The following is a 17,726-nucleotide window of genomic DNA, read 5'->3' as shown; positions in this document are numbered from 1 at the left end:
ACAGTAAATAAACAGCTCTGCAAAAGCACAGTTTACTTGGGGTTATACCCTAACTACCACAAATAGCTCCCTTGAGGATATTAGGGATACATGTACAATATTTTTCTATATTATATTTTTTATAAAAGCAGTAATTGGGGCAACTTATTGATACCAGGGCTTTCAAACTATGATAACAAGGCATTTTCAAATCTTTGCAGACTGAAGTGGAAAGGAATCATTAACGCACATTATCTGCTGTATTTTGGATTAACTCATTTGAAAGAGAACCGCTGAGAAGGTCTGCTCACTATTATAGAGAACAGAGGAGCTAAAAACATGTCAATAAAACCATAAGTAGAGTTCAGAGCCAGGCAAAGGAAGTGGCTGTAAAGACTGCAAGATACATACATGTTTTGTAAAGAATGATATTGTTAACTTTTATCTAGGACAAATTACAGGAGTATATACTCTAAGGGAAACCAAATTGGGAATTTCTATTTATATTTCTCTTCTATTACATAACAAGGGACATTTAATAAAATTAAAGGCATCACATTTAAAACCAATATAAAGGAAATACATTTGTGCACAGCACATAATTAGTCTGTGGAATTCTTTGCCATGAGACATTATTGAAACCAAGAGCTTCTTCAACTCAGAAAAATAGATTACACATATATATTGATGAGAACATCCACAGTGTTCATCTACGCATACTTCCTATGTAGTTTGTATATATATTATGAGACAAATGCTTATTCATTAGACAGTTTAATGGCTATAAAAATGTGGGTGTTCTCATAGTTCATACAGATGTCCAATATATACACATATACATATAAAGATAGATAAAATATGTATAAATACACACATACAATCTGTGGTTTATGTCAGAAGACAGCTTTTAAGTGATGATAGCGAGAACATTTTCTCTTTGGAAGCTTGTTCAGTTACACAAATCAAGATTCCTTGTTTCCTTCTGATAATAGCCCTTTTACAGGACAACTATTAAAACAGGTAGACCACAGATGTTATTTATAACAGTAGTTGTTATTTGCTAGGGTGGCAAATGTTCAGAGCATCGTGGAACTGCTGTTTACAGATTTATTTAGGAAGAAGGCAAATTTCTGCCTTGCTTTAGCGTTACTACAGCTCTGTTAGGGGATGTACACTTCTGGAACATGCTTCAGGACTATCTATACTTCAGAACAGTAAAGTCTTGCCACTGTAATATTTGTCCCATCTGGATAAAGATGCGGATGGGAAATGTGCTTCAAGATTCAAATACATCCTATGCGTGCTAGTCATAAGAGTTGCAGTGGTTTCTGCCAGCTGATGAAAGCAAATAGCAGATCAAGTACTATAACCTCAACAGGGTAGGGGGAGAAGGTTAAAATGAGATGGTCTTCATTGCTGAGGTGACTTCACTATTAATAAGCTATTTTCCCCTAAAAAGAGTGCTGCTTCTTTCTGCTTTAAGAACAGTATCTATAGTGTAAGATTGAAAAGTAAGAGAAGTAGAAGAATACTCTCAGTTTGAAAGTGATTTGCAGAAGGGGATAACGCAGGGCGAAAAATGGTTCCTAAGTAGTTCTGTCCCCTTTGAAAGTTTGTTGATAAGCCAGTAAAGTCTCACAAAGTCAAATCAAAACACTCAAACCCAAAAAGTGGCTCCAGAAATAACATTTTACATTTTAATCCTGGAAGAAAAATTATGGAGCATTCACAAACTCTTGAAACCTTTAGTCAAGTTTCTAAACTTCCTGGCATGGAAAATCAAATTTTCTGAGATCTGGTAGAGCTAAATAATCAGACTGTTTCATTTTGGTCTTCTTTTGGTTGTTATACCATAGAGAAGACCATAACCACTTCAGCACCTCTTTCTTGGCCATAACTCCCACTGAAGCTATGTGACTTGGCTCACTAAAGGATGGATGGGGTCCATCTGCCCCAGAAAACATTGACTTCTAGGGAAAAAAAAAAAAGTGGCCACAAGGCTCTGATTCCTTCCAGTTGACCTTCACATGAGTTCATGCCAGAAATAAAAATGATTACAAAATGTATTTAAATCAATATGGGGTTACATGGAAAATGGGTTTATTTTATGATAGACTCCACTTCTCTGCAATGAGGGCTTGTTTTTATACCAAATCATCACTTGCTGAACACACTGTTCTAATGTAGCAATTGTATATAAATATGCACTGGGCTTTTCTCTTTGTGTATATGGTCCATTCATAACATATTTATTAGTCTAGCTGAAGAAATTTTAATTTTTAATGATCTAGCAGATTAAAACCAAAAAGTAAAGAACTACTGTCTTTCTCATGTCTATAAAATAAATAAATCAAAATTCCCAAAGACTTATGAATATCTAGAATGTGGATGATCAAGCAAACGAATCTACAATCACAGTCCTTAAAATTAGCAAATAAAAGACTGAATGCTCAATATTTATTTTATTACCAATAATGAGAAAAATTAAGTTTACATCATGCACAGAAGTCAAAGTGATATCATAATATGCACTTTTTTTCAGATCAGAGCCTAATGAAAACAAGTTGAAGTTGAAGCTGCTTTAACACTGTCAGCTTTTTAACAACAGCTTCTGGCAGCTTACCTTTATCCACTAATGAGAGGCCACAGAAATTTAAAACAAAACAATATTAGATGAAATGAAAATTTAGAAAGCAAAGCTAACAAAATATGATACGGCATTACTTTTTAGTAGATGTGCCAAACTTTGATAATGCATAAAATGTATCAACATTCTCTTGCGTAGCAGTAAAGGCACAAGTTTAAACAAAATTATTCATGCGAATCATGCATATTTGAACTCTCCAAAGATGCAGCATTCTTAAAACCTTTTCTGTTCTATATACTGTTCACAGTGCAATTCCTTTAAGTCAATTTAACATATATATATATATATATTTACATTTCTGTTATGCCAGCATGCTTGTCAAAAACCACTTTCTTACCAAGCTCTTCAAGCTCTGAGGTCATTGACTTGGACCGCAAGGTCAGTGCAGTGGTTGGAGCTCGTTTAGGAGGTGGTGGGGCTTTGTATTAAACAGAAAGATACACAGTGTAAGTAATACGCATCTCTGAAACGCTGTATTCACATGTGCAATTTAACCTTTTTTCAAAAGAATCTGCTACATTAAATAAGGTAATATTAAATACACACATGCAGAGGAAAAAACACTGAGATGCTTTTCATGTACTGAATTTCTATATTGTTTCTATTTTTAGTGTAGGTTGTTTGACACATCAGCAAGCTTTTATGTAACAGGATACATAGAAACATTTAAAGCTAAATAACTATGCGTTTCTATTTTTTCAGTAGGAAAAAGACTTTCTAGGGAAAGTGCTTCACAGGGGTTGTTCCCCTCCTTCTGAGAAATGTAAAAAGCTAAAAATCTCCCAGAAACCAGCAAATCTCTGCCAGATTAATTTCATCTTTGAAGAAAATGTTAAATCTGGGAAATACAAGACAGACGATTCACATTTATCTTTATAGTTATGGTGGGACAAGGAAAAACAGGTGATCCTCATTAAAAATAAGATCTTAAAATATCAAGGCAATCATCTAGCACAGAAACTAAAATCCAGCATTTGCTTAACTATCCTGATAACAAATGTTTCTGGCAGTCAAAAAGGAGTGTAAGGCCAAGTTGGTTCCCAGGAAATAGTAATGGCTCTGGGACACCAGGGAAAATTAAAGAATTTTAAGTGTTTTGGTCAGTACTATACATCAAGGTACACTATTTTGACAAAAGGTGGCAAAGCAGTTTGAGGGCGAAAAAGACTGATGGAGGAAAGGAGCAGACAAAGTTCCTCCCCTATCGCCTATATCCACTGTGTCAGCATCATCCTTTCCCTGTTAAGCTCCATCATCATCTTACAGAGCCTTGAATGACAGAGTGTCACAAGAAAGCAAATATATAGCTCAGGTTCAGTGCCAGAGGTGAAGTACTGAACGCATTAACTCCAGTCTGGGCTCTGCTCTTGCCCAATAAGAGAAATGACAACAAATCTGTAAGGGAAACTGCACAAAATGCTGGACTGTTAAATGAGGCTGGGTATCTGACTCTGGCCTCATCATGAAGGAGAAGGACAGCAAAAAAAGTTGATCTGCTGGAGGGCAGGGAGAATCTGCAAAGGGATCTGAACAAGCTGGACCACTGGGCTGAGTCCAACGGGATGAGGTTTAACCAGGCCAAGTGCCGGGTCCTGCACTTCACAGAATCACAGAATAACCAGGTTGGAAGAGACCCACTGGATCATCGAGTCCAACCATTCCTACCAAACACTAAACCATGTCCCTCAGCACCTCGTCCACCCGTGCCTTAAACACCTCCAGGGAAGGTGACTCAACCACCTCCCTGGGCAGCCTCTGCCAGTGCCCAATGACCCTTTCTGTAAAGAATTTTTTCCTAACGTCTAGCCTAAACCTCCCCTGTCGGAGCTTGAGGCCATTCCCTCTTGTCCTGTCCCCTGTCACTTGGGAGAAGAGGCCAGCACCCTCCTCTCTACAACCTCCTTTCAGGTAGTTATAGAGAGCAATGAGGTCACCCCTCAGCCTCCTCTTCTCCAGGCTAAACAACCCCAGCTCTCTCAGCCGCTCCTCATAAGGCCTGTTCTCCAGCCCTTTCACCAGCTTTGTTGCTCTTCTCTGTACTCTCTCCGGAGCCTCAACATCCCTCCTGTGGTGAGGGGCCCAGAACTGAACACAGTATTCGAGGAGCGGTCTCACCAGTGCCGAGTCCAGAGGGAGGATAACCTCCCTGGACCTGCTGGTCACGCCGTTTCTGATACAAGCCAAGATGCCATTGGCCTTCTTGGCCACCTGGGCACACTGCTGGCTCATATTCAGTCGGCTGTCAACCAACACCCCCAGGTCCCTCTCCTCCAGGCAGCTTTCTAGACAGACTTCTCCCAGTCTGTAGCACTGCATAGGGTTGTTGTGCCCCAAGTGAAGGACCCGGCATTTGGCCTTGTTAAACCTCATGCCATTGGACTCTGCCCAGCGGTCCAGCCTGTTCAGATCCCTTTGCAGAGCCTCCCGACCCTCCAGCAGATCGACACTTCCACCCAGCTTAGTGTCGTCCGCAAACTTGCTAAGGGCGCACTCGATGCCTTCATCCAGGTCATTGATGAAGACATTGAACAGGGCTGGACCCAGCACTGAGCCCTGGGGAACCCCACTTGTCACTGGCCTCCAGCTGGATTTCACACCATTTACCACCACTCTCTGGGCCCGGCCATCCAACCAGTTTTCCACCCAGGAGAGTGTGTGCCTGTCCAGGCCAGAGGCTGACAGTTTCTCAAGCAGAACGCTGTGAGAAACTGTGTCAAAGGCTTTGCTGAAGTCCAGGAAGACCACATCCACAGCCTTTCCCTCATCCAGTAGCCGGGTCACTTTGTCATAGAAGGCGATCAGGTTAGTCTGGCAAGACCTGCCTTTTGTGAACCCATGCTGACTGGGCCTGATCACCCGGTTCTCTTGCATGTGCTTCATGATAGCACTCAAGATCACCTGTTCCATGACTTTCCCTGGCACTGAGGTCAGACTGACAGGCCTGTAGTTTCCTGGGTCCTCCCTGCGGCCCTTTTTGTAGATGGGCACAACATCAGCCAGCCTCCAGTCCAGTGGGACTTCCCCAGTCTTCCAGGACTGTTGGAAGATGATGGAAAGGGGTTTGGCCAGCACATCCGCCAGCTCCTTCAGTACCCTAGGGTGAATCCCGTCCGGCCCCATAGACTTGTGACTGTCCAGGCGGGCTAGCAAGGCTCTGACCACCTCCTCTTGGATCACGGGAGCCTCATTATGCTCCTCTAGCTCCTGGGTTTGTACACAGGCGGAACGACCCTCCTTACGACTAAAGACTGAGGCAAAGAAGGCATTAAGTACCTCAGCCTTTTCCTCATCCCCTGTTACTGTTGTCCCTTCTGTGTCCAATAGGGACTGTATGGTCTCCCTAGTCCGCCTTTTATTATTTATATATTTGTAGAAAGATTTTTTGTTATCTTTCACTGACTTGGCCAATCCAATTTCTAGCTGAGCCTTAGCCCTTCTGATTTTTTCCCTACACAATCTCACTTCCCTCCTGTAGTCCACCCAAGAGGCCTGTCCCTTCTTCCAGAGGCCATAAACATTTCTTTTCTTCTTGATATCCCTCAAGATCTCTCTATTCAACCAAGCTGGCTTTCTCCCCTGCCGGCTTTTTTTCTGGACCACGGGGATGGCTTTCTCCTGAGCTGCTAGGACCACCCCTTTGAAGAGCTCCCAGCCCTCCTGGGCTCCCTTGCCCTTGAGTACTGTCTCCCATGAGACTTCACCAACCAGCCTGCTGAAGAGATCAAAGTCTGCCCTCTGGAAATTTAATGTTACCATCTTGCTAACCACCCTCTTCACTTCACCTAGAACAGAAAATTTTATAATCTCATGGTCGCTTAGTCCTAGGCGTCCACCTACCGCCACATCCCCTACAAGGCCTTCTCTGTTCACCAACAGGAGGTCCAGGAGGGCACCTTCCCTGGTTGGTTCATTCACCAACTGTGCAAGGAAGTTATCTCCCACGCACTCCAGGAACCTCCTAGACTGCTTCCTTTCTGCTGTGTTGTACACCCAGCAGATATCAGGCAGATTGAAGTCTCCCACCAGAACGAGAGGCATTGATCTAGAGATTAACCCCAGCTGTTTATAGAAGAGCTCATCAGCTGCTTCTCCTTGGTTGGGTGGTCTGTAACAGACTCCCATCACAAAATCTACCTTCTGGTGGGCTCCTCTGATTTTGACCCACAGGCACTCAACCTCCTCATCTCCACAATCCATCTCAGTGATGTCCAAGTCCTCCCTTACAAAGAGGGCTACCCCACCTCCTCTCCTACCCTTCCTGTCCCGCCTGAAAAGCTTATACCCCACCATAGTCGTACTCCAGTTATATGAGTCGTCCCACCACATTTCCGTGATGGCAACAACATCATAGGCCCCTTGCCCTACGACAGCTTCCAGCTCTTCCTTCTTATTTCCCATGCTGCGTGCATTGGTGTAAATGCACTTCAGCTGAGCTGCCGAGCCTTCAGCCCTCCTAGAGGGAACAGGGTTCGTTCCCAACTGCCTGGTAACTGGATCAGTTGACACCAGAGTGCCTGCATCTCCCTTAACACCCCGAGGTGTGTTCTCCCCCACTTTTTGTGCGGTGAGGTACTGGTGGTCCTCGCCCGCGCACCCTCTCCCAATCACCAATTCCCCACATCCAGGCTCATTCCTGTCTAGCCTGGGCTCAACCCCCTCCCCCTTCACATCTAGTTTAAAGCTCGATTTATGAGCTTGGCTAGGTTTCTGGCAAGGGCTTTAGCCCCCCTAGGAGACCCATGTGTCCTGCCCTTAGCGAGAAAGCCTGGGGGTGCATGAGCCCCCCCATGATCAAAAAAACCAAAGCCCCTCTCCTCGCACCAGGCTCGGAGCCAGGTATTAATCGAATTCTTCCTCCTGGCTTCCCCCTCCTCTCTATTTAGCATTGGGATGGAGCAGAATACTACTTGTGCCCCAGAGCCCTCCATCACTTTCCCAATTGCCCTGAAGCCATTCTTGATGGCTTTGGCCTTTTTGTTTGTTAGGTCATCATTACCAGTTTGGACTACTATCAAAGGATAGTAGTCCGTCTCGTGAACCAGGGAAGGAAGTTTTCTAGCTACCTCCTTCCCTGATGCACCTGGCAAGCAGCAGACCTCTCTGTGGAGCGGGTCCGGTCTGCACTTGGGGCACAACAACCCTGAGCAGCTACAGACTAGGAGAAGTCTGTCTAGAAAGCTGCCTGGAGGAGAGGGACCTGGGGGTGTTGGTTGACAGCGACTGAACATGAGCCAGCAGTGGCCCAGGTGGCTAAGAAGGCCAATGGCATCTTGGCTTGGATCAGAAATGGTGTGACCAGCAGGTCCAGGGAGGTTATTCTCCCTCTGTACTCGGCACTGGTGAGACCGCTCCTCGAATCCTGTGTTCAGTTCTGGGCCCCTCACCACAAGAAGGATGTTGAGGCTCTGGAGCGAGTCCAGAGAAGAGCAACAAAGCTGGTGAGGGGGCTGGAGAACAGGCCTTATGAGGAGCGGCTGAGAGAGCTGGGGGGGTTCAGCCTGGAGAAGAGGAGGCTGAGGGGAGACCTCATTGCTCTCTGCAACTCCCTGAAAGGAGGTTGTAGAGAGGAGGGAGCTGGGCTCTTCTCCCAAGTGACAGGGGACAGGACAAGAGGGAATGGCCTCAAGCTCCACCAGGGGAGGTTTAGGCTGGACATTAGGAAAAAATTTTTCATGGAAAGGGTGATTGGTCCCTGGCAGAGGCTGCCCAGGGAGGGGGTTGATTCACCTTCCCTGGAGGTGTTTAAGGCACGGGTGGACGAGGTGCTGAGGGGCATGGTTTAGTGATTGATAGGAATCGTTGGACTCGATGATCCGGTGGGTCTCTTGCAACCTGGTTATTCCATGATTCTATGAAAAATCCTTCCCCACTATTTCCATGATAAAACGGCAACTGCAGGTAACATTAAAGGCTACAAACCTGCATCAAACATGGGCGAATTTCGAAAGGAAATGTATTTGGCAAACGACATGTTAATAGAAGGCTTTGGAAAGAGCAGCTTCCATTTGGATTGTATAAAGCAGCACTTTTATTTCCTAGAATCATGGATTCATAGAATATTTTGGCTCAGAAGGGACCTTAAAGATCATCCAGTTCCAACCCCCCTGCTATGGGCAGGGACACCTCCCACTGGATCAGGCTGCCCAAGGCCCATCCAACCTGTCCTTGAACATCTCCAGGGATGGGGCAGCCACAACTTCCCTGGGCAACCTGTGTCAGGACCTCATCACTCTCATAGTGAAGAAATTCCTCCTTCTGTTTGTTCTAAATCTGCCCCTCTCCAATTTATAGCCATCGCCCCTCGTCCTATTTAAGGCTAATATGTCACATCCCAAAAGTCAGAGGGGAAAGGTTTGTTTAAAATGTGCGCATAGCAATTCTTTCGAGCTAAAAATAATGCAGGACCATGTCTGGACATTATTTACTTTAATATAACATATTTTCCTCCCAAGGTGGGTGTTTAAAAGCAGTAGATGGGAAGGATGCTCACAGTGTAGACAGAAAGTTTGATTTGGACAAAGAGGGAGCCCTCCTGTGCCAGCTTCTGGCCTGCTCTTGTGTTGAAGAGTGGCTGCAAATGGTGATTCAAGAAACCAGTGGGAGGAACAGCAGTTTTCAAAGATGTGATGCTGCTGTATTGAACACTAGTTAGCAGCAGCAATCTTTTCTGCTTAATTATAATTATGACTGTCTAATGACTTCCTAGAGTAGCTTTTACCTGAGCAAACTCAGAGGTATCTAAGGTGAAGGAAATAGTGCAAAATCGAATTTTTTTTTTTTTTTTAAGATTTGGTATGGATTTTTTGGGTAGGTTGGTGGGAGACATATTGATATATTGATATTATTAAGACAGTAGCCCAGTCATGATACAGGTTAAGCCATAATTTCCATTAAAATTAATATTAATAATTATTTTTCAGCCTGTTTTTACTGAGACAATTCTGTCTCAAAGTCTTTATGACATGTGAACCTCTCTTGGAGTAGCTGCCAGAAACTAATCTATACATGTTTTCTACTTAAAGGAGAAGGAAGGATTTTCCCTGGCTGGAACAATCCTTCTACTTTGAATTAATCTAAGTAATTTTCCCATTAAAATGTACATTTTTCTAGCAGAACTTCAGACAAAATATTTTGCTTACTTTTCTTATTCTTACAGACATCTTTTCTAAAACATGTATTCTGCAAAATTGTAAGTTCTCAATGATTTCAAGAGAAGTCAAGCTAACCTCATCTCAAGCTTGTTTGGAATTAATAAGAGATCACCTGTTCTTTGTGCTATTTCTCCTTTACTGAAAGAAATTTTATGAGATCTCAAAATTTATAAATGTATAAAGATTCATAAAGACAAAATATCAAGGCAAACATGACATCGTATTTTTTATCACATACTAACGCATAAATCAACAGAATTAAATACTCAAAATACGAAAAGCATATTTCAAATTTTAAAAGTGAAACCTATAAATCAGAATTTACAGAACAGTATTTTCACATCCATACTCTGCTTCCTGTGGTGCAAGACCAAAAGGACTCCATTAGGAAAAGAGAAAAATGTACCTTTCTTTCTGGCTGTGTCATCAGGATCAAGATTCCTGGTTACTGTGACAACCTTAAGAACTAGGTGATTGCCCCCTTGTCGAATCATGTTCACCACCTGCCTGTGGCCAACTTTCACTACATTCTCATTATTAACCTGCAAAGAGAGAAAGAAAACAGCCTTTTAGATCAAAATGCAGAAAACTTCTGCTCTTTCAGTTTTACAAACAGAAGGTGGAAAGAACTGGGAGATACAGATTTTCTAATTACTGTCTTTTAATACAAATACCTATTTAAGAAACAGTGCATAGCTGACAGAATAACAAGAAAACAGAGCTAGCTCTTCATGAAATATGCAATATAATTATGTTCATTATATGCAATATAATTTCCTTATAACTGCCAGTTTAAAAAACAAAAAAGTTACGAGTTCAACCAAATCTTTCTCTTTACATACTTTATTTCCAGCAATTAGTGCTGCGACTCTGCATTCCATACGCTAAAAATAATTTCTTAAATGATAGCCATTTTTCATGCCTGCGTTACCCACAAAGATTTATGTGTATTTTATACTCTCTAACGTAACCAATGAGACATTAAGAAGCTTTTCTTTTTGGATCATCCAGGAACAAAGATTTTAACGCCTAAAGTAATCTCTCCTGTCCAAGAGACATTCTTTTATTATATGCATTCTCTTAATTTCTGAGCATTTTCCTTCTGCAAATTTCTGGAAGGATCTGATGTCCTGGAAGCAAAGTCAACAGGGCCATGGCAGTCCAAGAGAAACTTCATGGAAAAAGATGAGTTAACCATATGAAGCCCTGACCACCTATCATGTTCATGGCAATTAAACTTCAAACTCCACTGCAACATTAAACTTTAAAATATATACTCTCTGGGTAATTCCTAGTGCTACATCATCATTTCTGCTGCATACATATTTTTATAATAATAATTAATAGACATGGGAGAAAGCATAGGCATAAAAATTGTAAATAAACATGGATAGAAGTAATTTATTGCATCATTCAATCCGTAAGAAGTCACAGAAAGTTATCTGAAATCTGAATGGCAGCAGCATATAAGACAGGAGAGCTGCATATGCTATTTGAAAATAAAAGATATTGAGGAATGGAATCAGTGAAGAAGAGATGCTGCCAGGATACATGCTGGAAATTTGATCTCCCTCCAAAATTCAACTGACTCAGTCATATTTCACTAAGATCACTCAGTGCCTTCCAAAATGAACAGTCATTTTTAAAGTAAGTGTTTTTAGCCTCCTCTATTTATTCTGACAGGCTGGGCTTCTCACATTCTAAAGAATTTACAGTTTAGAGCAAAAGCTCCCATTAAATATTATTGCCATTTAGCAGAACAAGCACAACCAGATCCACTCCAACTTGAAATCGTTTTTCAATCCATAGTATCAAAGGAAAATTTTGCCTTTTTTCAGTCTTGAGCTGAGACAAAACACATTATGATGAAATAACATCTTGGTAAACTATTTTTAAGACAATGTTGCAGTCCCAAGTCTCAACATATGGTCTTATGTGGTACGTCTAAAAGCTTGAGATGCTTTCTGAGGTGGTTTTTCAGTTTCATACACAGTGGCATAGGTGTATGTAGTACATGCTGAACGTAGAATCATAGAATAGTTTGGGTTAGAAAGGATGTTAAAGATCATCCAGTTCCAATCCCCCTGCCATGGGCAGGGACACCTCCTACTGGATCAGGCTGCCCAAACCACATCCAACCTGGCCTTGAACCTCTCCAGGGGTGGGGCAGCCACAACTTCCCCAGGAAACCTGTTCCAATGCCTCACCACCCTCATAATGAAGAAATTCCTTCGTATGCCTAGTCTAAATCTGCCCCTCTCCAATTTATACCAATGGCCCCTCATCCTATCACTCCAAGCCTTTGTGAACAGTCCCTCCCCAGCTTTCTTGTAGCCCCTTCAGGTACTGGAAGCCCACTGCAAGATCTTTTCAAAGTCTTCTTTTCTCTAGGCTGAACAGCCCCAACTCTCTCAGCCTGTCCTTGTATGGGAACATCCAGACCTGTTGAGAAGGCAAATATAAAGTCCTCTCATCCTATAGATGGAGGATGTAGAAGAATATCAATTTGAATAGCCTATTATTGTTTTGTTTTATTTTACACCTTCTTAACACCTGGTATTTAATTCCAAGATATGGTATTTATTTAGCTGGGCCAATGGCATTTAAATTTAACCTGTCTAAGACATTTTAGCAGAGTTATCCATTTACTTCCTAACTTCTTCCAGTATTAAAAAGTCAGCAAGGTAATTCTTTTCCACAGCCAAAAGGTTCATGCAATTAACTACTGCATAATACATCTACTCTATCTTTACTGGAATTACATGTTAAGGTTGGAAGCCAGCATGGACTACAATACATCTCCTAATGCTGTCAAAAAATAAAGACATCCAAATAAATCAGAAGTTAATATTAATCAAAGACATGTACACTTCACTAGTGTAAAGTGCTAAATGTGTAAAATGATAAAGAGCTTATGCAGCATACCATCTGTTCTCATCGTTATGTGCAATGATATTTAACATTTAGAGCAAGAGCAAATATATACAACACATTTTTTAAAGCTGTCTCAGAAAGAGAACCTGTAAACGACTGTTTATAGCAGCTTTGTTTAAGAGGCACAGTTACAAAAGCAGCTACCAAAAAGATCTATATTGCAAAAATAAAAATATTGATAGGCTATCTGAAGATTATTTAATTCCATAAGTTTACAGAAATACTGGATTACAAAAGAATCGTGAAATCAGCACAGTAGTACCTCATCCTCACTACCTTTTTCACCTCATTGTGTAAAACTGTAGCATGATTACAAAGCAATAACATTATAATTGTCAACAAGGAAGCAGGATTTCAGTGATAGATTCTCTATTTCTTTTAACCCTCAACATTTTATACATAAGCCAAATGACCATAGAAATGGTCACTAAACAGTAAACCAGCAGAATTATAGCAGGTTTATTTGATAGTTCTAGTCTGATATTATTCAGCAAAACTTTCAGTTGTGAATAATTTGATGAAATTACCTCTCTGGTTTCCACTTCAAGCTTTGACAGAGGGAAGATGTCTGCTGTATCTTATCTAGGCTTTGTAAACAAGCTGAAGAATGTATATTTTTATAATGAGTAAAACATCTATTTCACCTGTGCCAATTCTTTTAATAATCAGATGTGTACTTGGTATTCAATGTGATCACATTCTTTGAAGCATTAAAAAAATTGGTTTGCAGGCTCAAATTTGTGTCCCTCCCTCTTCTTCAACCCAATCATTCCACATATTTTCTGTGATATTTCACTGCAAAACCGTAAGCTCTTATTTTCCTCCAACTATACCTGAAAACTTTCCTGCATAAAACTTCCTTTCCAATATCCTTTATAAATAGGTTAAAATATATTGCAGAAATAGGTACTTAAAGGGGGCCTACAGGAAGCTGGGGAGAGGCTCTTTATCACAGAGTGCAGGTATAGGATGAGGGAGAATGGTTTCAAGCTGAAAGATCTGAAAGATTTAGATTTAAGCTGAAAGATTAAGGTCAGATTTTAGGAATAAATGTTTTCCTGTGAGGATAGTGAGGCACTGGCACAGGTTGCCCTGAGAAGCTGTTGATGCTCCATCCTTGTAGGTGTTCAAAGATAAGGCTTTGAGCAACCTGATCCAGTGGAAGGTGTCCCTGCCCTGAACTAGATGATCTTTAAGGTCCCTTCTGACCCAAAGCATTCTATGTTTCTGTGATCCTATATGCACTGTGGCTGATTCCATGCTCCCTCCAACAAAAGCACTTTGGAGCTTATATTCAATGCGCTCCACAGGTAGGACTTGCACCTGCTTAAAGCTCCAAACCAGAACCTGTGATCAACAACAATGTTCCCCTAGCACAAAGAGCTTTGAGCACCAGTGATGAAGAGTTCTCTCTCCAACATGGTCTTTCTCTCTCGAGAAGAACTAAAAATATGGAAACTGCCCATCTTAGGTACCAAACTACCTGCACTGCAATGCTCTGCATGTTCCACACCTCTTGCCCAAGCAAATTTTGCACCAAAGAGCAAGACCCAAGGACCAAATCAACCAGTAGAAAGACTCCTACAATGGCCTCCCCAGTACCCAGAGACCCTTTCCTTCTTCCTGTTCATCAAGTACCCCTTGTTCCCCATGTAGCAGTTGTACAACCTCCTCATCAAACCAGTAAAAAAGACAACTGGCAGTCATAGATCTCATTATCCCAGGTCCACCACTCTGATTTTATCTTATTCAGCGTCTATACATAGCAACATCTAAACCCCACCGAAACCAATATAAATGATGAAAATTTATTCAAGAATAAAGAATGATGTGGCCTCCAAGAGCAAAACATCAATCAAGAAGTTAACTTCTTTGTTTTCTGTGTGAAATATTCCCTACATGAAAGAGCCCTCCATATGAAAGATGAAGGCCCACGACATCAATAAATATCTACTCAACCTTACAAAGGAAAAAGATGCGCCTGTTCAGGCAATCTCATAATCCTGATAACATCAGAGACAAGCACACAGAACTAAGAATGACAACAGCTAATGAAACGGAAGGAGTTTAGAAAAGGATAGCGTATGCTAGAACTGGTTTACAGTGAATATGAACGGAAAGCAGTAAAGTAATTTAATGGGTGATTTCAAGACATGTACTCGAGCGGGAAAGGGTATCATAACAGAAGGCACAAAGCCAGAAGCAAAGGAGGAAAGCAGAAGCAGTATTTAATGTGAGATGATTACTCAGAGCACAAAGGAGAGGAAGCAGGTATCTTCCCTCCTAGTCTGTGTTTACAAAGACATTCTAGGTAATTTCAAAGGCAGCAAAGAGCTTAAATATAATGCAGTAAGACAGCACTATAACAAGGTGCAAGTCAGTGAGGCCACACAGACCCAGCTGAGAGGTACAGAAAATCATAAATTGATTGTTTCATGTATAATTAACATTCACACACCACTAAATGATCATTACACTGCCTACAGGGCAGCTGCTATTTACTTTAGAAGCAAGGTTAGAGATAGTATTACGTTGAAGTTTGTTTCCTGAAGATTAAATTTACCCCTCTGACCCCTAATACACATGTACTTCCATATCTTGAAGAAAACAAAGGAGCGTGTTAATCTTTAATTCCCTACAGAAGTTACTTGGGTGGGTCCCTGTTCTCTTACCACACCCCACCACTGGGCAACATTTGATTGCAAATAGACCTTTCACTGTGTAAATAGATGCATTTAGTTTATTTGCATAGACAGATTTAGGACAGGAAAGAACAAATGCTTTTATTTTAAAATGTGGATTTTCTTTGAAAAGAGTGGCAATGAGTGTTCGAGAGGTGCTGGGTTAGATTTTATGGATATTGGGCTGCATAAAAGCATTTTTTTAATGGAATTTATAACTACGCATTGCATTGAAAAAAATATAGTAAAAGTAAAGTAACCTGCACATTGTAGGAGAGCAGAGGCATAAGCTGGAACACATTCACTAGACCAGCCTTCCCGCAGGAAGGTGCAAAAGAAAAAACACCACCAGGCAGAAAGACCTTTGCGGAGTTTGTTCTATTAATAATAATAATAAAATCTTAATTTCTTCAATGCATCATCCTAATCCTTCCATTATCTAAACATTCCCTCAGTGGAAAACATAGTCAATCATGTTCAACAGCAATTAGGCAAACAAAACTCAGTCGTTTCACTCAGAATTACTCCTGCATTGGTGCAATGATGAAAAAATTCACCTCACAGTTTCGAATGCAGATTCTGTCAATCTGTCAAAATAAGCTTCTCTTCATACCCATTGAACTACTTGAAAAAACAACCAAACCCCCAAATCTGTTAAACACATTTACAAACCCCTGCCTACACACTTTAAAAAAAAAAAATCCACCATCTTTAATAAATATTTACTACCCCAATTACAATTTGTACCAGCAAAATAAATAGTATACCAGTCATTTTGTAGGCTCAAATTATACTTCTGTGTTCCCAGTAACTCCACGGCTGCGCATCTAACACTGTCTAAGCATGTCACTAACCAATATGAATTTCCCACCTGTGAAGTAGTGTTATTCTATAGACTAAAATGCGAGATGAAGAAAGAAATGGTGGGAAGTTAGTTCACTCATTATATCCACAAAGCTAATCCAGGGATCGTAGAATCGTAGAATCATAGAATAACCAGGTTGGAAGAGACCCATCGGATCATCGAGTCCAACCATTCCTATCAAACACTAAACCATGTCCCTTAGCACCTCGTCCACCCGTGCCTTAAACACCTCCAGGGAAGGTGAATCAACCCCCTCCCTGGGCAGCCTGTTCCAGTGACCAATGACCCTTTCTGTGAAGAATTTTCTCCTAATGTCCAGCCTAAACCTCCCCTGGTGGAGCTTGAGGCCATAATCATCTGCAAAAGTGTCATTCACTGATAACCAGCAGCTCTTGACAGTGTCTGTGGGTCTGATGGCTTTAAACTCTTTGTGACTGGCTGAAACAGCATTTAGGACAAACTTAGATCATGTTCAAAATTTGCACTCTGCAAGCATATTTAGGGTAAAAAATCCCATTATTTGCTTTATGTTAAAGCCTTCTGAATTCATTCCAAATGCTGAATGATTTCACCAGTGCTTGCCTTCTGCTGTCAGTATTGTAATCCAGCATCATCAGTTGTGGCTGCCTCATCCCTGGAGGTGTTCAAGGCCGGGTTGGATGGGGCCTGGGGCAGCCTGATCTAGTGGGAGGTGTCCCTGCCCATGGCAGGAGGTTGGAATTGGATGATCTTTAAGGTCCCTTCCAACCCAACCAACTATTCCACGATTCTATGATCATCAAGAGGCACATGAACAACACAAAACTAGATTGTCCACCTAGAAAGATTTCTGCGCAAAGCAATTTTAATCAAATGCTATTGGCAGCGTATTTTTCCCTGAGTATTATAGGAAAGTACTGAATGACTATATTTGCTAATAGAGTTCGGAGATCCAAAAAAGAAAGCAAGCCAGAAAGCTCTAAAACCAAACATGTTTTGGATTTATACGTTATTTTAGGTACTCATAAAATGCATTTAACCACAAACGATTTCAAGATTCCTTGTCTCAAAAAGCAGACACATGAGTTTAATGTGTCTTAGATTAAAATAGAAAGTAATAATATAATATATAAATCAGTCTCATAATGGAAATTCATTTATGAATTTGTATCTGTACACTCAATTATTCACATCGTAATACAGAGGATTAAAGCAGATGGCTACGTTCTGCTGGGCCTCAACTATGCTTTTATTTGAACGGGTCCTTAAACAAGACTTGAACAGGCTCTGGAAAATTCTTGAAAACTTACTAATACAAATAGGAAGCTAGTTTGCATTCTGATCTCCAACACAAACATCTCTCAATGTTATTAGCATTTGACCATATCCCACTTAATCTAATTTACTGTAAAAGATGCTTCACAGACTTCATGCACTCTGTGGACTTAAAAGGCACTATTAAACAAAAAAGGCTCACAGAACCAGGGATA

General features: G+C 41.2%; 2 protein-coding genes across 8 annotated transcripts in view; one reads left to right on the top strand and one right to left on the bottom strand.

Moving 5' to 3' along the window:
- The window catches only part of SHANK2 (SH3 and multiple ankyrin repeat domains 2), a 515,992-nt gene that overhangs the window by 197,251 nt on the left and 301,015 nt on the right, over nt 1–17,726 (bottom strand). For all 7 annotated transcript variants that reach the window (XR_011337489.1, XM_069857381.1, XM_069857383.1 and 4 more), the window contains 2 exons: nt 10,184–10,319; nt 2,964–3,044 (listed from right to left, as the gene is read on the bottom strand). Coding sequence is in view for 6 of the 7 variants with exons in the window: in XM_069857381.1 (XP_069713482.1) it covers nt 2,964–3,044; nt 10,184–10,319 (217 nt within the window). In the remaining variant the exon portion in view is untranslated. The remainder of the gene's footprint in view (nt 1–2,963; nt 3,045–10,183; nt 10,320–17,726) is intronic.
- The window catches only part of PPFIA1 (PTPRF interacting protein alpha 1), a 254,395-nt gene that overhangs the window by 145,198 nt on the left and 91,471 nt on the right, over nt 1–17,726 (top strand). The window lies entirely within an intron of this gene.

This window comes from Phaenicophaeus curvirostris, chromosome 5 (assembly GCF_032191515.1).
Source record: "Phaenicophaeus curvirostris isolate KB17595 chromosome 5, BPBGC_Pcur_1.0, whole genome shotgun sequence".
NCBI lineage: Eukaryota > Metazoa > Chordata > Aves > Cuculiformes > Cuculidae > Phaenicophaeus > Phaenicophaeus curvirostris.
Note: the sequence above shows the minus strand (reverse complement) of the source record. Positions and strands in the feature narration are given on the sequence as shown.